This window comes from Myxocyprinus asiaticus, chromosome 47 (genome assembly GCF_019703515.2).
Source record: "Myxocyprinus asiaticus isolate MX2 ecotype Aquarium Trade chromosome 47, UBuf_Myxa_2, whole genome shotgun sequence".
Taxonomy (NCBI): domain Eukaryota; kingdom Metazoa; phylum Chordata; class Actinopteri; order Cypriniformes; family Catostomidae; genus Myxocyprinus; species Myxocyprinus asiaticus.
The window spans coordinates 5,131,709-5,143,812 of record NC_059390.1 but is presented as its reverse complement, the minus strand read 5'-3'; the positions used below and the strand labels follow the sequence as shown (position 1 = coordinate 5,143,812).

General features: G+C 37.0%; 1 protein-coding gene across 3 annotated transcripts; it reads right to left on the bottom strand.

Moving 5' to 3' along the window:
- Positions 1–107: 107 nt before the first annotated feature.
- ccnd2b (cyclin D2, b) lies at positions 108–11,877 on the bottom strand. 3 transcript variants are annotated; one of them, XM_051691044.1, is made up of 5 exons: positions 11,368–11,877; positions 9,818–10,031; positions 7,079–7,240; positions 5,185–5,333; positions 108–1,986 (listed from the first exon to the last, which is right to left on the bottom strand). In XM_051691044.1, exons 1-5 carry the CDS (start codon positions 11,617–11,619, stop codon positions 1,825–1,827), a joined length of 939 nt encoding a protein of 312 aa, XP_051547004.1. In that variant the 5' UTR covers positions 11,620–11,877; the 3' UTR covers positions 108–1,824. The 3 variants fall into 3 exon arrangements, with proteins under 3 accessions (XP_051547004.1, XP_051547005.1, XP_051547006.1); XM_051691045.1 differs by lacking the exon at positions 11,368–11,877 and adding an exon at positions 9,382–9,565 and having other exon boundaries at positions 7,079–9,104; positions 9,816–9,946; XM_051691046.1 differs by lacking the exon at positions 11,368–11,877 and having other exon boundaries at positions 7,079–9,104; positions 9,816–9,954.
- Positions 11,878–12,104: the final 227 nt, after the last annotated feature.

Here is a 12,104-nt window from a genome sequence, read left to right as displayed (position 1 = left end):
ACAGTGTAAAGCAAACAGAAAACAGACATGCTCACACCATCTCCAGCAGAAACAAAACACAACATATCTGATATAGCAGCAACACAGAAATGTAAAGGAAGGTATAATTTCTTTTTTTTTTTTTTTTTTTTTTTTTTAGCAGCACTGGAACACAAGAATAAGTTTACCAAGAAATAAAAGAACTGAAAAACACACATTTAACATATTGGTATGGTAGCACACAAACTGATTGCAAAGGTAAATGTGTGAAAATACATGAACATTTTACCCTAAAATGAACAAAACACTCACATTCAAACTTGAACCCCAAAAATGTAGTTCAGTTGTGTTTGACTGGCACACTGGTGTCACATAACAACACATTTTATACTTTAAGTAAACATGTCAAACGCCTCAGAGTAATTTTTAGGTCTATAATAAAAGTCGAACTGACTTAAGAAATCGATTTCCAAAGAAAGTGCAAGAATGAACTAAAGACTGAGAAAGAAATTGGCATAATGTATGAGAAAAGTTCAAGTAGATAATTTATATTCTGATCAAATAAAATAATAAAATAAAGTGATATAAATTTGATGAGGTCCCATCTATCCTGACATGAATTCGACACAACTAAAAAAAAAAAAAAAGAACAACTAATCTTATAATGTCAGACTTCACCATGTCTATGTCAGCTGACTGTTAGATCAGTTTCTGGTCTAAATTTATTGGTCTAAATTTATAACTATAACCCGCAAACACTCCTAATATGGGAAACCAGCCCCAAAACAAAAATAACTTAAAAGAAAAACCATTAAAAAATGTAAAAAAATAAAATAAAAAAAACGTCTTGCTTTTCCACGGACAACCAGCGGGAGGTGAGTGCTGAAAGTACATTTGTATTGTTTTTGCTAGGAAAGATTTCAAACTTCCATACTATTAAACTGCTGTAAATCCCTCCAGCATTGTCACCATCCCACATGTGATGCTGTTTACACATAATAGGAGCAAAATATGAGTAAACAGCAACCAAATTTGTAAAGCACATTCTTAATAAACTATAAATGATTTCAATGTTCCAGAACTTTGTTCATCAGTCTGTCTGTCCTCCGCATCAGTCTATCTTACAATCACGTGCGTCATCTTTCCAATTCCACCTGAAATCCTTAAATCCACCTCTTTTCTTCCTTGCCTACCACACCTTTACTCCACCTTCACTACATACTTAGTGTCCATCTGAAATCACCTGTGTGCTACTGAAATTATTATGGTCAGTGTGCACAGACCAAAACTGTTTAATATGACAAGCATATTAAAGAATTACATATGCTTATTGCATGCAATTACATTAATCTGTATATAAGGTTTTAATTTATGATCATCTGCTGCTAAGTTGTATATATATATATATATATATATATATATTATATGATAAGCAAACTGATCCTGGATGAATGCTTTCTGTCCTCTAAAATAATTATTTTAATAATTCATATCTAATCCTAATAATATGTGATAAAGTTGTATGCAAAAGCCAACACCCGTGTATGCTCTTTGTTGAGTGATATATAATATACTGTATTATTTAATTATGATTTGTGGCCTTTTCAATTAAAATTCAAGTATGTAAAATGTCACCACCTGAAGATTTGAGGCAGAAGCAGCAGCTGTTTTGCTCCTTTATAAAACATCAAGCTTGTGTTTGAATTTTCTGCATATATACTGTAACTATGACATGTCTCAATCATCTAATGTGGCTTTGAAATAAATCTTAGATCCAATAATAAGATAATAGTCATATGTCATTTGCAGGTTAAGGAGGTGTGATGATATGAACAGGAAGTGACATCATAGGTTGACATCACGGACATCTGTAGGGGTGCAGGACAGATTCTGAGATTGTGTCCCTTTTTTGGTGGCGCCACGCTCCTGTGTTTGTTGATGTTGACTCTCTTTGAGACTATTGGCCAGCAACTGCTCAATCTGCTCCTGACATGACTTCAGACAGTCCTACAACAAAGAGACAGACCAAATAACATTGGCTTCCATACAGGCAAAGTCTTTTGACAATTACATCCAATTCCTTTAAACAATTCAGGTTCTTTTAATGAGTCTTAATTTTGTGGAAGAAATATTTGGAAATGAGAAATAAGATTTTGAACAGTTCTTGGTTCATAACGAGCTGGATATGGCAGAAGTCATATTCACTTTAAAAAAAAAAAAAAGAACCAGATCGTTGGAATCATTAGTTCGGGAATCAGATTACACTGGCTGGCTGTGTTTTGCGCTGTAGATTCAAAAGAACTGGTTCATAAGAGTAATTCATTCAGGAATCAGACTACACTGTTCGCGTTGTGTGTTTCACGCTGTAGATTCAAAAGAATCTGCTCATAGTAATTTGTTTGGGAATCAGACTACACTGTCTGTGTGTTTCATGCTGTACAGTAAATTCAAAAGAACCTGCTCATAAGAGTCATTTGCTTGGGAATTGGACTACACTGGTGACACTTCAGTATGTGTTTCACGCTGTAGATTCAAAAGAATCAGCTTATTAGAGTCATTAGTTCGGGAATCAGAATACCCTGGTCCCGATTAAAGTTTTGCGCTGAAGATTCAAAACAACCAGCTCATCAGAGTGATTTCATCGGTAATCAGACTACACTGTCTGGCTGTATGTTTCACGCTGTACAGTAAATGCAAAAGAACCAGCTCATAATAGGCATTTATTTGGGAATCGGACTACACAAGTGACACTACAGTATGTGTATCATGTTGTAGATTCAATAGATCCCGCTAAAAGTTTTGCGCTGTAGATTCAAAAGAACTGGCTAATTAGAGTCATTCATTCAAAAATCAGACTACACTGGTTGTGCTGTGTTTCATGCTGTAGATTCAAAAGAAACAGCTCATTAGAGTCATTAGTTCAGGAATTGGACTACACTGGTTGGTGTTTCGCACTGTAGATTCAAAAGAATAGTGGCTTCACTATAGAGGGGCAGCATAATGGGCAAAAAAATGGAACAAACTGCAAATGGCTGCATGTCAGTCAGACAGACCATTTATGTCTAAGTAGGTGGTTATTGGCCAGAATAAGCTGCAAACTAGACCAGACTTTATGCCGATAGTCAAAAATCTGGCTACACAAAACTATGTACTATACTATCAAATCAAACAATAAGACATTAACAGCTTGTGTCTTTCGCTTTCTGCAGTGATGTGGGAGGTCTGACAGAATGATCTAGTATCAAAGCCTGCGTTTAAACTCTCTCAGGATAATTGAAACCTGACAGGCTGTTCTCTCCCTGAGCCTTTTGAGACAGCCACAACAGGCCTTGTTGTCCTGACAACTACAGGCACAGGAAGGAATGGTTGCTAACAGAGACATGTGGTGGTTTTTTCCAAGACATAAGATGGAAAAAAATTAACACATTACATTTAGACAAAGAATGGGTTTAACGTTATGTGTGAGTGTGTATGTGTGTGTGTAAGCTTTTAAATGGGGCGTTAACTCTCTGGATTTTATTCAAAAAGTTTTACTGTGAGACTTTCAAAACAGCCTGAAGGCAATACGAGTAGTTTTTGTAAGAGTGCGAGTGTGTTTCTGTGTAGTAGTGAACTTTAATCCACAGATGTGGTCAAGAGGCCTGTGTCTCGCCGCAAGAATGCAGCTCTGAAAAAACACACCGCCGTAGCTGCAGTGAATACACACACTCTCACTCATTCATTAAATGACACATCTCTCTCCATTTCCATACAGTCATGTATGGACATCCTGCACATGCATATGAACGCCATTTCTGCCATTCTTTCATGTCCGCCAATTGTGTCACAGGCAACATGCAAATAGCTTCAACATGCAAAAAGTGGAAAAAAGCATTCTGATTTGCAGTGACAAATTATGGAACTTGTTGTCCCACTATATGATTAACCCTGTCAGTCTGATTAAACAAATAAAAATAACTGAACACTCGCCAAGCGACAAATGCAAGCAAAAATTGACTTTGGCGAGAAGATCAAACAGGGTTCCTTGCCAGTTGGCCGAAAAGGAACAGCAAGGAAAAGCAATATTACATGGTTTTAATCAAACTGTACGAATTATAGTCTGACCCTTGTTGATGTACGTGGCATGCATGATTCAAATCAAAGACATTCAAATTGTCTACTGAAGAAAACATCTTTTTGTGATTTACATTTACCATAAGTGTGGAAATGTTATAATCAGTAGTTTATTTTGTGTACCTAAAGTTTATTTTGCTTCTCCAAAACCACATGTGATGACACATAAACCAAAAAATGAAGAATCGCGATGTGTCTTCGTGTATTTGTGTCATTGGTAATATGATCATTTTCATATTTTTATTTACATTGTTTTACTGATGATTTTAACCAATATTTGCACTTTTCTGTCTAATCGGTTATTGTTTTTTTTTTATCGAATATCCACCAAAATGTAGTCATCTGGTGAGTTCTGTAAAGAAAAATTTAAATATCGGTAAAATATTGGTAAAAATATCATTTTTTATTCTCTGCCTTTTAATTTTTTTTCTTGCATATTTGTGGCAAAAAGCACAGGTTAATGCATCACTCACAGCATCATATAAGAAATGACACATAGGCTAGGAAACAACACGATTTTGTTCCTCATGTGTTTGTTTTTATGTGTCACCTCATGGAGTGTTAATAGGGAAAAAAAGAAAGTTTAGGTACTCTGTACTTAATATTATTCATATTATTAAAATATTCATAGGCTAATGCTTTTATGTTTTTATTGTTGTAGTCTAATGATTTTTTTTAGATGTCATTGTGCAAAAAAGCATTCATACAACAATTATTAAATATCAGCTCTGCATATCAGATATCAGACATATAAACAGAAATAATCTGTATCGATATCAGTTGTAAAAAATCAATATCGGTCGATCTCTAGAAAGAACAGCTGAATAATTTTGTTGTCATAGAAACAATAATGTATTTTGAACACACATTTATGCAAAATACAGTTTTATGACTGGTAAGAAATATACAGTATATAGCTGGTACATTTTCTCAATTCAGCCACATTTGGCAGGTGTGGCATAAAGTTAATTTTGGACGCTGGGTAGTAAATAAAACATCTAGAATGTGAATTCATTGTCTAAAGCTAGAATTACAGGAAATTTGTTCTTGTTTTGTTACAGTATGTAGATGTGTTGGACCATTGACACTTACCACTTCAGTGTGGGTGATTTTCGCCAGCAGCTCCATCAGACTGTCCTTCCATAGACTTTGGTCGCTCTGGTCGGGCTGAAGACCATATACTGCTGCCCCCACACTTCCTGTGGCGATCATGGAGGGAGGTAACATGGTGAAGCTCTGATCTGAGGAGTAAAACAAACACACACACATCCCAAAACCTCAGTGACTTGCATTACTCACCTGTGAAAGACCTTGAAATAACTTCCCTGGAAACGATTCAGATTGCACAATCTACGCTGTCTGAGTGAGGAGGTCTCATTGCCTCTAACATCTGTTTTAAATTATGCACAGACCTCAACCTGATGTTCACACACTCTAGTTTCAGACAGGAGAGCTGTTTTAACATCACTACCTCCCTTAAATCCTCCTGCAGCTGCGAATAGAAAGCGAGGAGAGCCTTCCTCCTCCTCCCACTCCTCCTTCCTCCCTCCCTTCATCTCTCTGAGGGCTTTGAGGTTCCAGGAGCTACTCCCCTCTTCCTCTGCCTTGAAATCCTGAGAATGAGCTCTTGCTTTTCAGACAGGGAGGAAACCTCCACTATTTTGTGCTGGAAGAGCTTCATTTCATGTACTTTGCTGGTGTTAGTGTGTTTACAGATGCAGAGGATGCAACAGTCAGCCTTGAACAAACACACTGTGAGTAACTGCCACAGCAAGGACAAAAAAATTCATCATCTTCTCAAAAAAGCTCCACCATTTTGTTTGGTTGGCTTGTGTTCAGGCCTCAGTCTCTTGAACAGATGCAGGGCCACAGAAACACACCCAGTTAAATATGCAAAACTTTTAAATAGACACAGAAAATAAGGCATCACAACAGCTACTTTCGTACAGCAGCAGAATACAGTTGTCATTCCTGCTGAAGTGCTAAATACGGTTCTGTATGAGTGGCAACCGCACTATATAACCAAAGAGAATACATTTTTAGGAGGAAAATTTTGAAAGCTGACACCGTGAACATAGTTATTTAGATCAATATTATATATAATATTATTTAAAATAAGTTAATAAGCTATAATATAATAATCTAACTTGCTAAAATAAACATAAAAATGCTAAAAATAAAAAAAAAGTACAAGAGGAAATATCTTGGCCTACTATTTTCAGAGTGCCTTCTAATATTATCTTGGATGATGGGGGCACTGGAGTCAAAATGGTTGAATAACCACTGATTTAGATCAGTTCAAACTGAAATGTCTGTTTTGTAAATTTTATAAACTTTTGAGTCCGTTTCGTTTAAATATGTGCGTCATGTACTATGTCACTGCAAAGCCCAATGTATGCTTCGGTCAGACGCAAATGCTAGGCGTCTACATACAGGACATGTGACGCAAATTTCGTCATCAGTAGAGTGCTCGAGCACTGAACGCGTGTGCCCAGAGTTTTCTAACCGTGCATACTCTGAACGTGCAGAATGTGCATGCACCTGGAAGTATTTGCACTAATTTGTGGGTCCACAAGATGACAACACAGACAACTGAGCCTTTGCTGTCAGGATGAAGCACTTGAAGAAGATGTAACCTTCAGGAGACAAAGGTAAAAACAACAACAATGGATGTGCAAGTCAAGAGCATGCGCGGGGTGAGGAGGTCAGGAGATACCTGCATTTGTATAACTCAAGTCTGAAGGAATATAAAGACTATAGAGACTCTTTTAGGGTCTGAGCTCCTGAAGAGAACTACTCCAGTATCTCATGGCAGTCACAGAGTGCAGTGCCTGTGTATGAGCGCCCAGTCAAATGAAGTATATTTTGAAAGGCTAGCGTTCGACTGTACGCAGACGCTAAGTGTTCGCATCAAAACCGAAGGCCTTTGGGCTAAATGTGTAGGGTTGTTTAGTGTGTGTACGACTTTGATTTCTTCCATACCTACCTGTTGCACAGAGGGCGATGAATGTTTTCGCATGTTTGCGGATCAGCTTTAGTCTGTCCTCGGGAAAGGGAAGTTTGTGCAGGATGTGTTCGATAAAGTCAAGAGGGGTGATGGCAGCCATGTTCCATTTCAATTTACTTAGCACCACCAACTCCCACTCCAACAGAGAGAGATTGAAGTCCATATAGGGGATAGAGAGAGAGGAAGAGAGGGGAAAACAGAAAAAGAGACATGAATATGAGTTCACATGAGTGTCACATACAAACTACAGCAACTGCATACCTCACAAACCACCTTTTTGGCTCTGATTACATGGGAAGCAGATAGATTTGGTCTTTTTTTCAGTTATGGACAGGCCAACACAAAATGAGCAAATTGGTTTCACATTTTCTGTAACCTTGGGGGAAAATCTTTGGGATTCTGCGGAGTGGATTAAAAAAATTATAAAATGCATTAAACAGAGCTGAGAGTACTGATAGCTGAAATCATAATGAAATTAGCAAACACATTTAATAAACAATCACGTAGGGGCCTTTGTGAAAGATAGCCATTCCAATTCTGCGGAAATCTATGGAGCTTTCTGCAAAGTTCTAAGGGTGCAGATTCATATCTGCATGGGCTAGTGTTTGCAAAGGTTTACACTAACAAAAAAATATTACAATGTGCCATGGTATTACCACGTTTTTTTACACCAAGGTATTCTTTGAAATGCCTTGGTGTACCATGATAATACCACGGTACATGACTATGGTAGATATTCAGTACCATTGTGTATCAAAGTAACATAGCCTTAACATCTGATACCATTGTACCACCACAGTAAACTAGTAAACTTTGTTTTAAACTATAGTTAATACATGTTATTAACAAAAATGGTTTGTCATTGAAAATGTATTTGACTTTACAATGGAGCAAATTCCTAGCAGTAGTTTCATTTTTGCCCCCTAGTGTCTAAACTATACAATTGCAATATTGTGTGGTAGAAGCTCGAGGTCAACTGATTAATCATTTTTGCCGAAAAAACCAGCACCAATAGCTGCTTTTGGAACAGTTATCAGCAAAATATCAATGACCATTTGTCGATAGCCCCAAATGTGTTATTTTGATTAGATAATCAAGTGTTCTAAATTGAAGCAAAGTAATAAAAAGACAATTGTGAGTAAATGGAAACGTGCCCTCTCAGCGCATACATCACGTCACCAACTTCACATCTGGTCAAAAATAATAAAACCTTATAATCTTACATTTTACTAAGATGTATAAGACTATTACCTTGTAGATGATTATAAGAGTGCATATTTTGTTTCCCTTATTTGTTTGTATGAGCAGCTGGGAAAATCATTCATTTCAAAATAAGAGTCCATGTTGCATTTAGATTTTGTTTATACTGTAGTTAAAAGTCTCACGTTATGCACCAAAAAAAATTTTTTTCTGGGTTTTCGAGATTTTAGTTGCACAATAAACTTCATCTGGGTTTTTACTTATTTTTCACCCTTGTTTCCCTGCCCATCACAATAAAGAAAATGACATTTTTAACACATAAAAACAATTGGCCAGTTTATCAGTTATTGGGTTTTCCACCACTTGTGTTATCAGTATATCTGCAAAATCCATAACCAGTTGACCTCTAATAGAAGCAATATACAAGCATTACATGCCATACTTATTCAAAACTGAAACAAATATAATCGAGAGACACAAACTGCCCTTACGCACAAACTTGAGAAATTAATCCTCAGGCTTTACTGACACTGTATTTGCATCTCTCAAAACATTCCCCAACTTCAGAGAAATTCTGAGGTCATTAAAAAGATTTAGAGTCAAAATGTGTCAGACTACTCTTTATATATGGATATTTCTTGTCCAAGTGACATGACATCATAGCTGCAATCAATCAAGATATCATGCAGAGCTCCGCCCCTTGTCTTTGATCTCCACCAACCAGATGCTGCATTCCTTGCACACGCTCAACTTCCTTCCCCGCACGTGCCCGGCTTGCTTTGTTTCAACCCCTGTAGCTGCTTTTCTGAGAAGCTCACACGAACAGAGACACAAGGGGAAAAAACAAACCAAAGTAAGAAACTCTACACCCTTATTGTGTATGTTGGTAAGTGAACATAGGGTGAAATATTCCTGAAAGTTACTGAAAACTTTATCAGGAAGGGACAGTCCCTGACAAAGTGACATTAAATAAGCACAAAGGGCAAGACTCCTAAAGACACCTCCACTTCTTCCTAGATGCAAAAAAATCATCTATACATGTTTTCTAAAGTCCTCTGAAAGTAGTTAAAACTGTGTTTTACCATCTCATTTAGGATTAGAAGAGACTGTCTGATGTGAAATTACAGAATTCTTGCCCATCTATGGGATCCTTTAGTCTGGTTTAAAACACATCTTCAAAACCGTTCTCACGCTGATCAGAGAAAACAGGGCATGTCCTCTCACTCCAGCCACAGAGGCCAAAATCAGAAGAACATCTCATCTCAACTAAGCACAGAAGAATGTTTCAGCATCAAAAACAACCATTAGGGGGCAAAAGGAACTTTTTGAAATGCCTCTATTCATTTCAAGTCATCCTTTAACAAAAAATATAATTTAACGATGTCACTGTAATCTTTTCCAATAAAAAAATATTTGATTACTCAGCAGCTCACAATGAGGGGAAATATATAATCTGGAGATTGCATAAAATTGCAGCCCAAGGCTTCTTGAAATCAGCATGCCCATGAGTTCTTACCAGCAATTGCTGAGATGTAATGGAGTTGTCTGTGTACATGCAGAGCTTCCTGGTAGACAGCGGCTGGCATGCTTTTAATTTTGAGGCCAGGAAGAGACACACAGCCCCTAAGAGCTGCAAATAACATTTTCGTGTGGGAACTGAAGCTAAAAATCTGTCCAGGTAGTTCATAGCCAAGGGAAAAACATCCTCTTCACATTTCTCCTCTTCACAAACCTATAGAGGCATAAACACAATTAACTCACAAAGAAATAATCAAGTTACAGAGAAACAGACCAAGTTTTTTACTATAAATCTACACTTGCAATTTTACATCCATTTTCTTCTTTTTTTTTTTTTTTTTTTTTTTTTGGCGATTCACATTCTTCATGCACATCGCCACCTATTGGTCGGGGCTGTCAAAGGTGGAGATTCATAGTAAAAAAATAAATAAATAAAAAAAAGGACTTAAATATTGCTCTGTTTCTCACCCACACCTATCATATAACTACTGAAGACTTATGGATTACTTTTATGCTGACTTTGTGATTTTTGGATATTCAAAGTTCTGGCCACCATTCACTTGCATTGTATGGACCTACAGAGCTGAGATATTCTTCTAAAAATCTTTGTTTGTGTTCTGCAGTAAATTAAGAGAGTCAAACACATCTTGGATGGCATGAAGGTGAATAAATGATGAGAGAAATTTCATTTTGGGGTGAAATATGCCTTTAACTGTGCTCTTTTACTGTATACTATGTTCTTTTGCTAAGCTATAGCTATGCTCTTACTTGACTATATGTTATTTCTAACTTCTCTCATGAGAAAGAGGAACTTTCCTGTGGTAAAGATATCTTCATTCATTTCAAGCTGAGTGTGCTGAGTTGTGAAACTCAATGACGCCCACACATGACTGCTTGGGTGATTCGTCACGTAAAACATATAGCTATGATCGACCTCTTTGGAGGCCAGTGACAACATATAATATCAACCATATAGATCACCTGCCATAATTATACCATTTCCGACAATTATTATTATAAAGTTTCGATGAACCGTAATAGGCAACATTAAAATAATCGAGGATTCTCATCAAGCACACTCGTACCACTAAACAACTGCAGGCAGCAAACTGTTCAAAAATTCGCGAAAATTACATAACGGCATAAAACTACACAATTTGCACATGTAAATAAAGCACAGACTCTCGTCTTTCAAATGAATAATGTGTTTTAGAAAAATCCAAACGTGTTTGCTATTAAATTAGCATGTAAAACTTGAATGGTCACGAAATGGTGAGGTTTCAGCATTGCATTTCCTGGCGATTTCTTGGTTAAACTTTTCTTGACATAATAAGAGTAAACTTTGCGCATTGTCAGACAAATAGCATATACAAGCTATGCATCCATTTGTGTAAACAAAGGTCTTTACGTTAGACTGCATTTTTAATAAGACGAATATATGCCTACAAGTCAAACATAACCTACATTACATGATACTTTAAGACATACGTTTGTAGTCCTAAAACAGTTTAACCAAACGTTTTTTTAGATATAAAACTTGAAATACAAACCTCCAACATCCACGTTGCCACCATCCGCCTCATAAAAGGCAGAATATCCTTCTGGACACAATCAAAATAGGGTCCCTGCGGAACATATCTGTCCTCCGCTGTTAAAAGACTTTGCAAGACTCTTTCATCGCAGAATATGTTGGGATCCCTCTGAGCTCTCATGTTTGTGTCTTTTTCCAAGCACAAAAGTTCCATTTTGGGATTTTCCCGTTCCGATCTATTAATATCACCTCCACAAAGTGACGGATGCATGAAGTTTTGACTCTGCGCGAGGAAGGTAGTGATATTGTTACTTTTGGCATTAAAATAACTAACTCATCAGCTTTATCTTGACTTGCAATAATAAAGCTTTCATTTTAGATCACGGAGACTGCATGAGTCTTTCTTTCTCACACATAAATGAAGTTGATCAGACTGCATTATTCACTCCTCTTAACTACATGACCACACAAACGCAATGTCAGTCCCTCCTCCTCGTGCATTTCGCTCGGTTCACTTTGCTAAAAATGCTCAAATTCTCTCCTTCCTGTCCAGTAATGGCACATGTATGATATTTTAGCCAATCGTTTAATAAACCACAACCCACCACCCCCTCAAAAGTAAATTTTGTACACAGTGAAACAAGTCCCGGAAAGAATAATTATAGATACTGTATATGCATGCATGCATGACATAGGCTACATGACACATGATTTATTTTCTCCCCACGTGCAGATGCACAAGTCGTGTAAACTTAC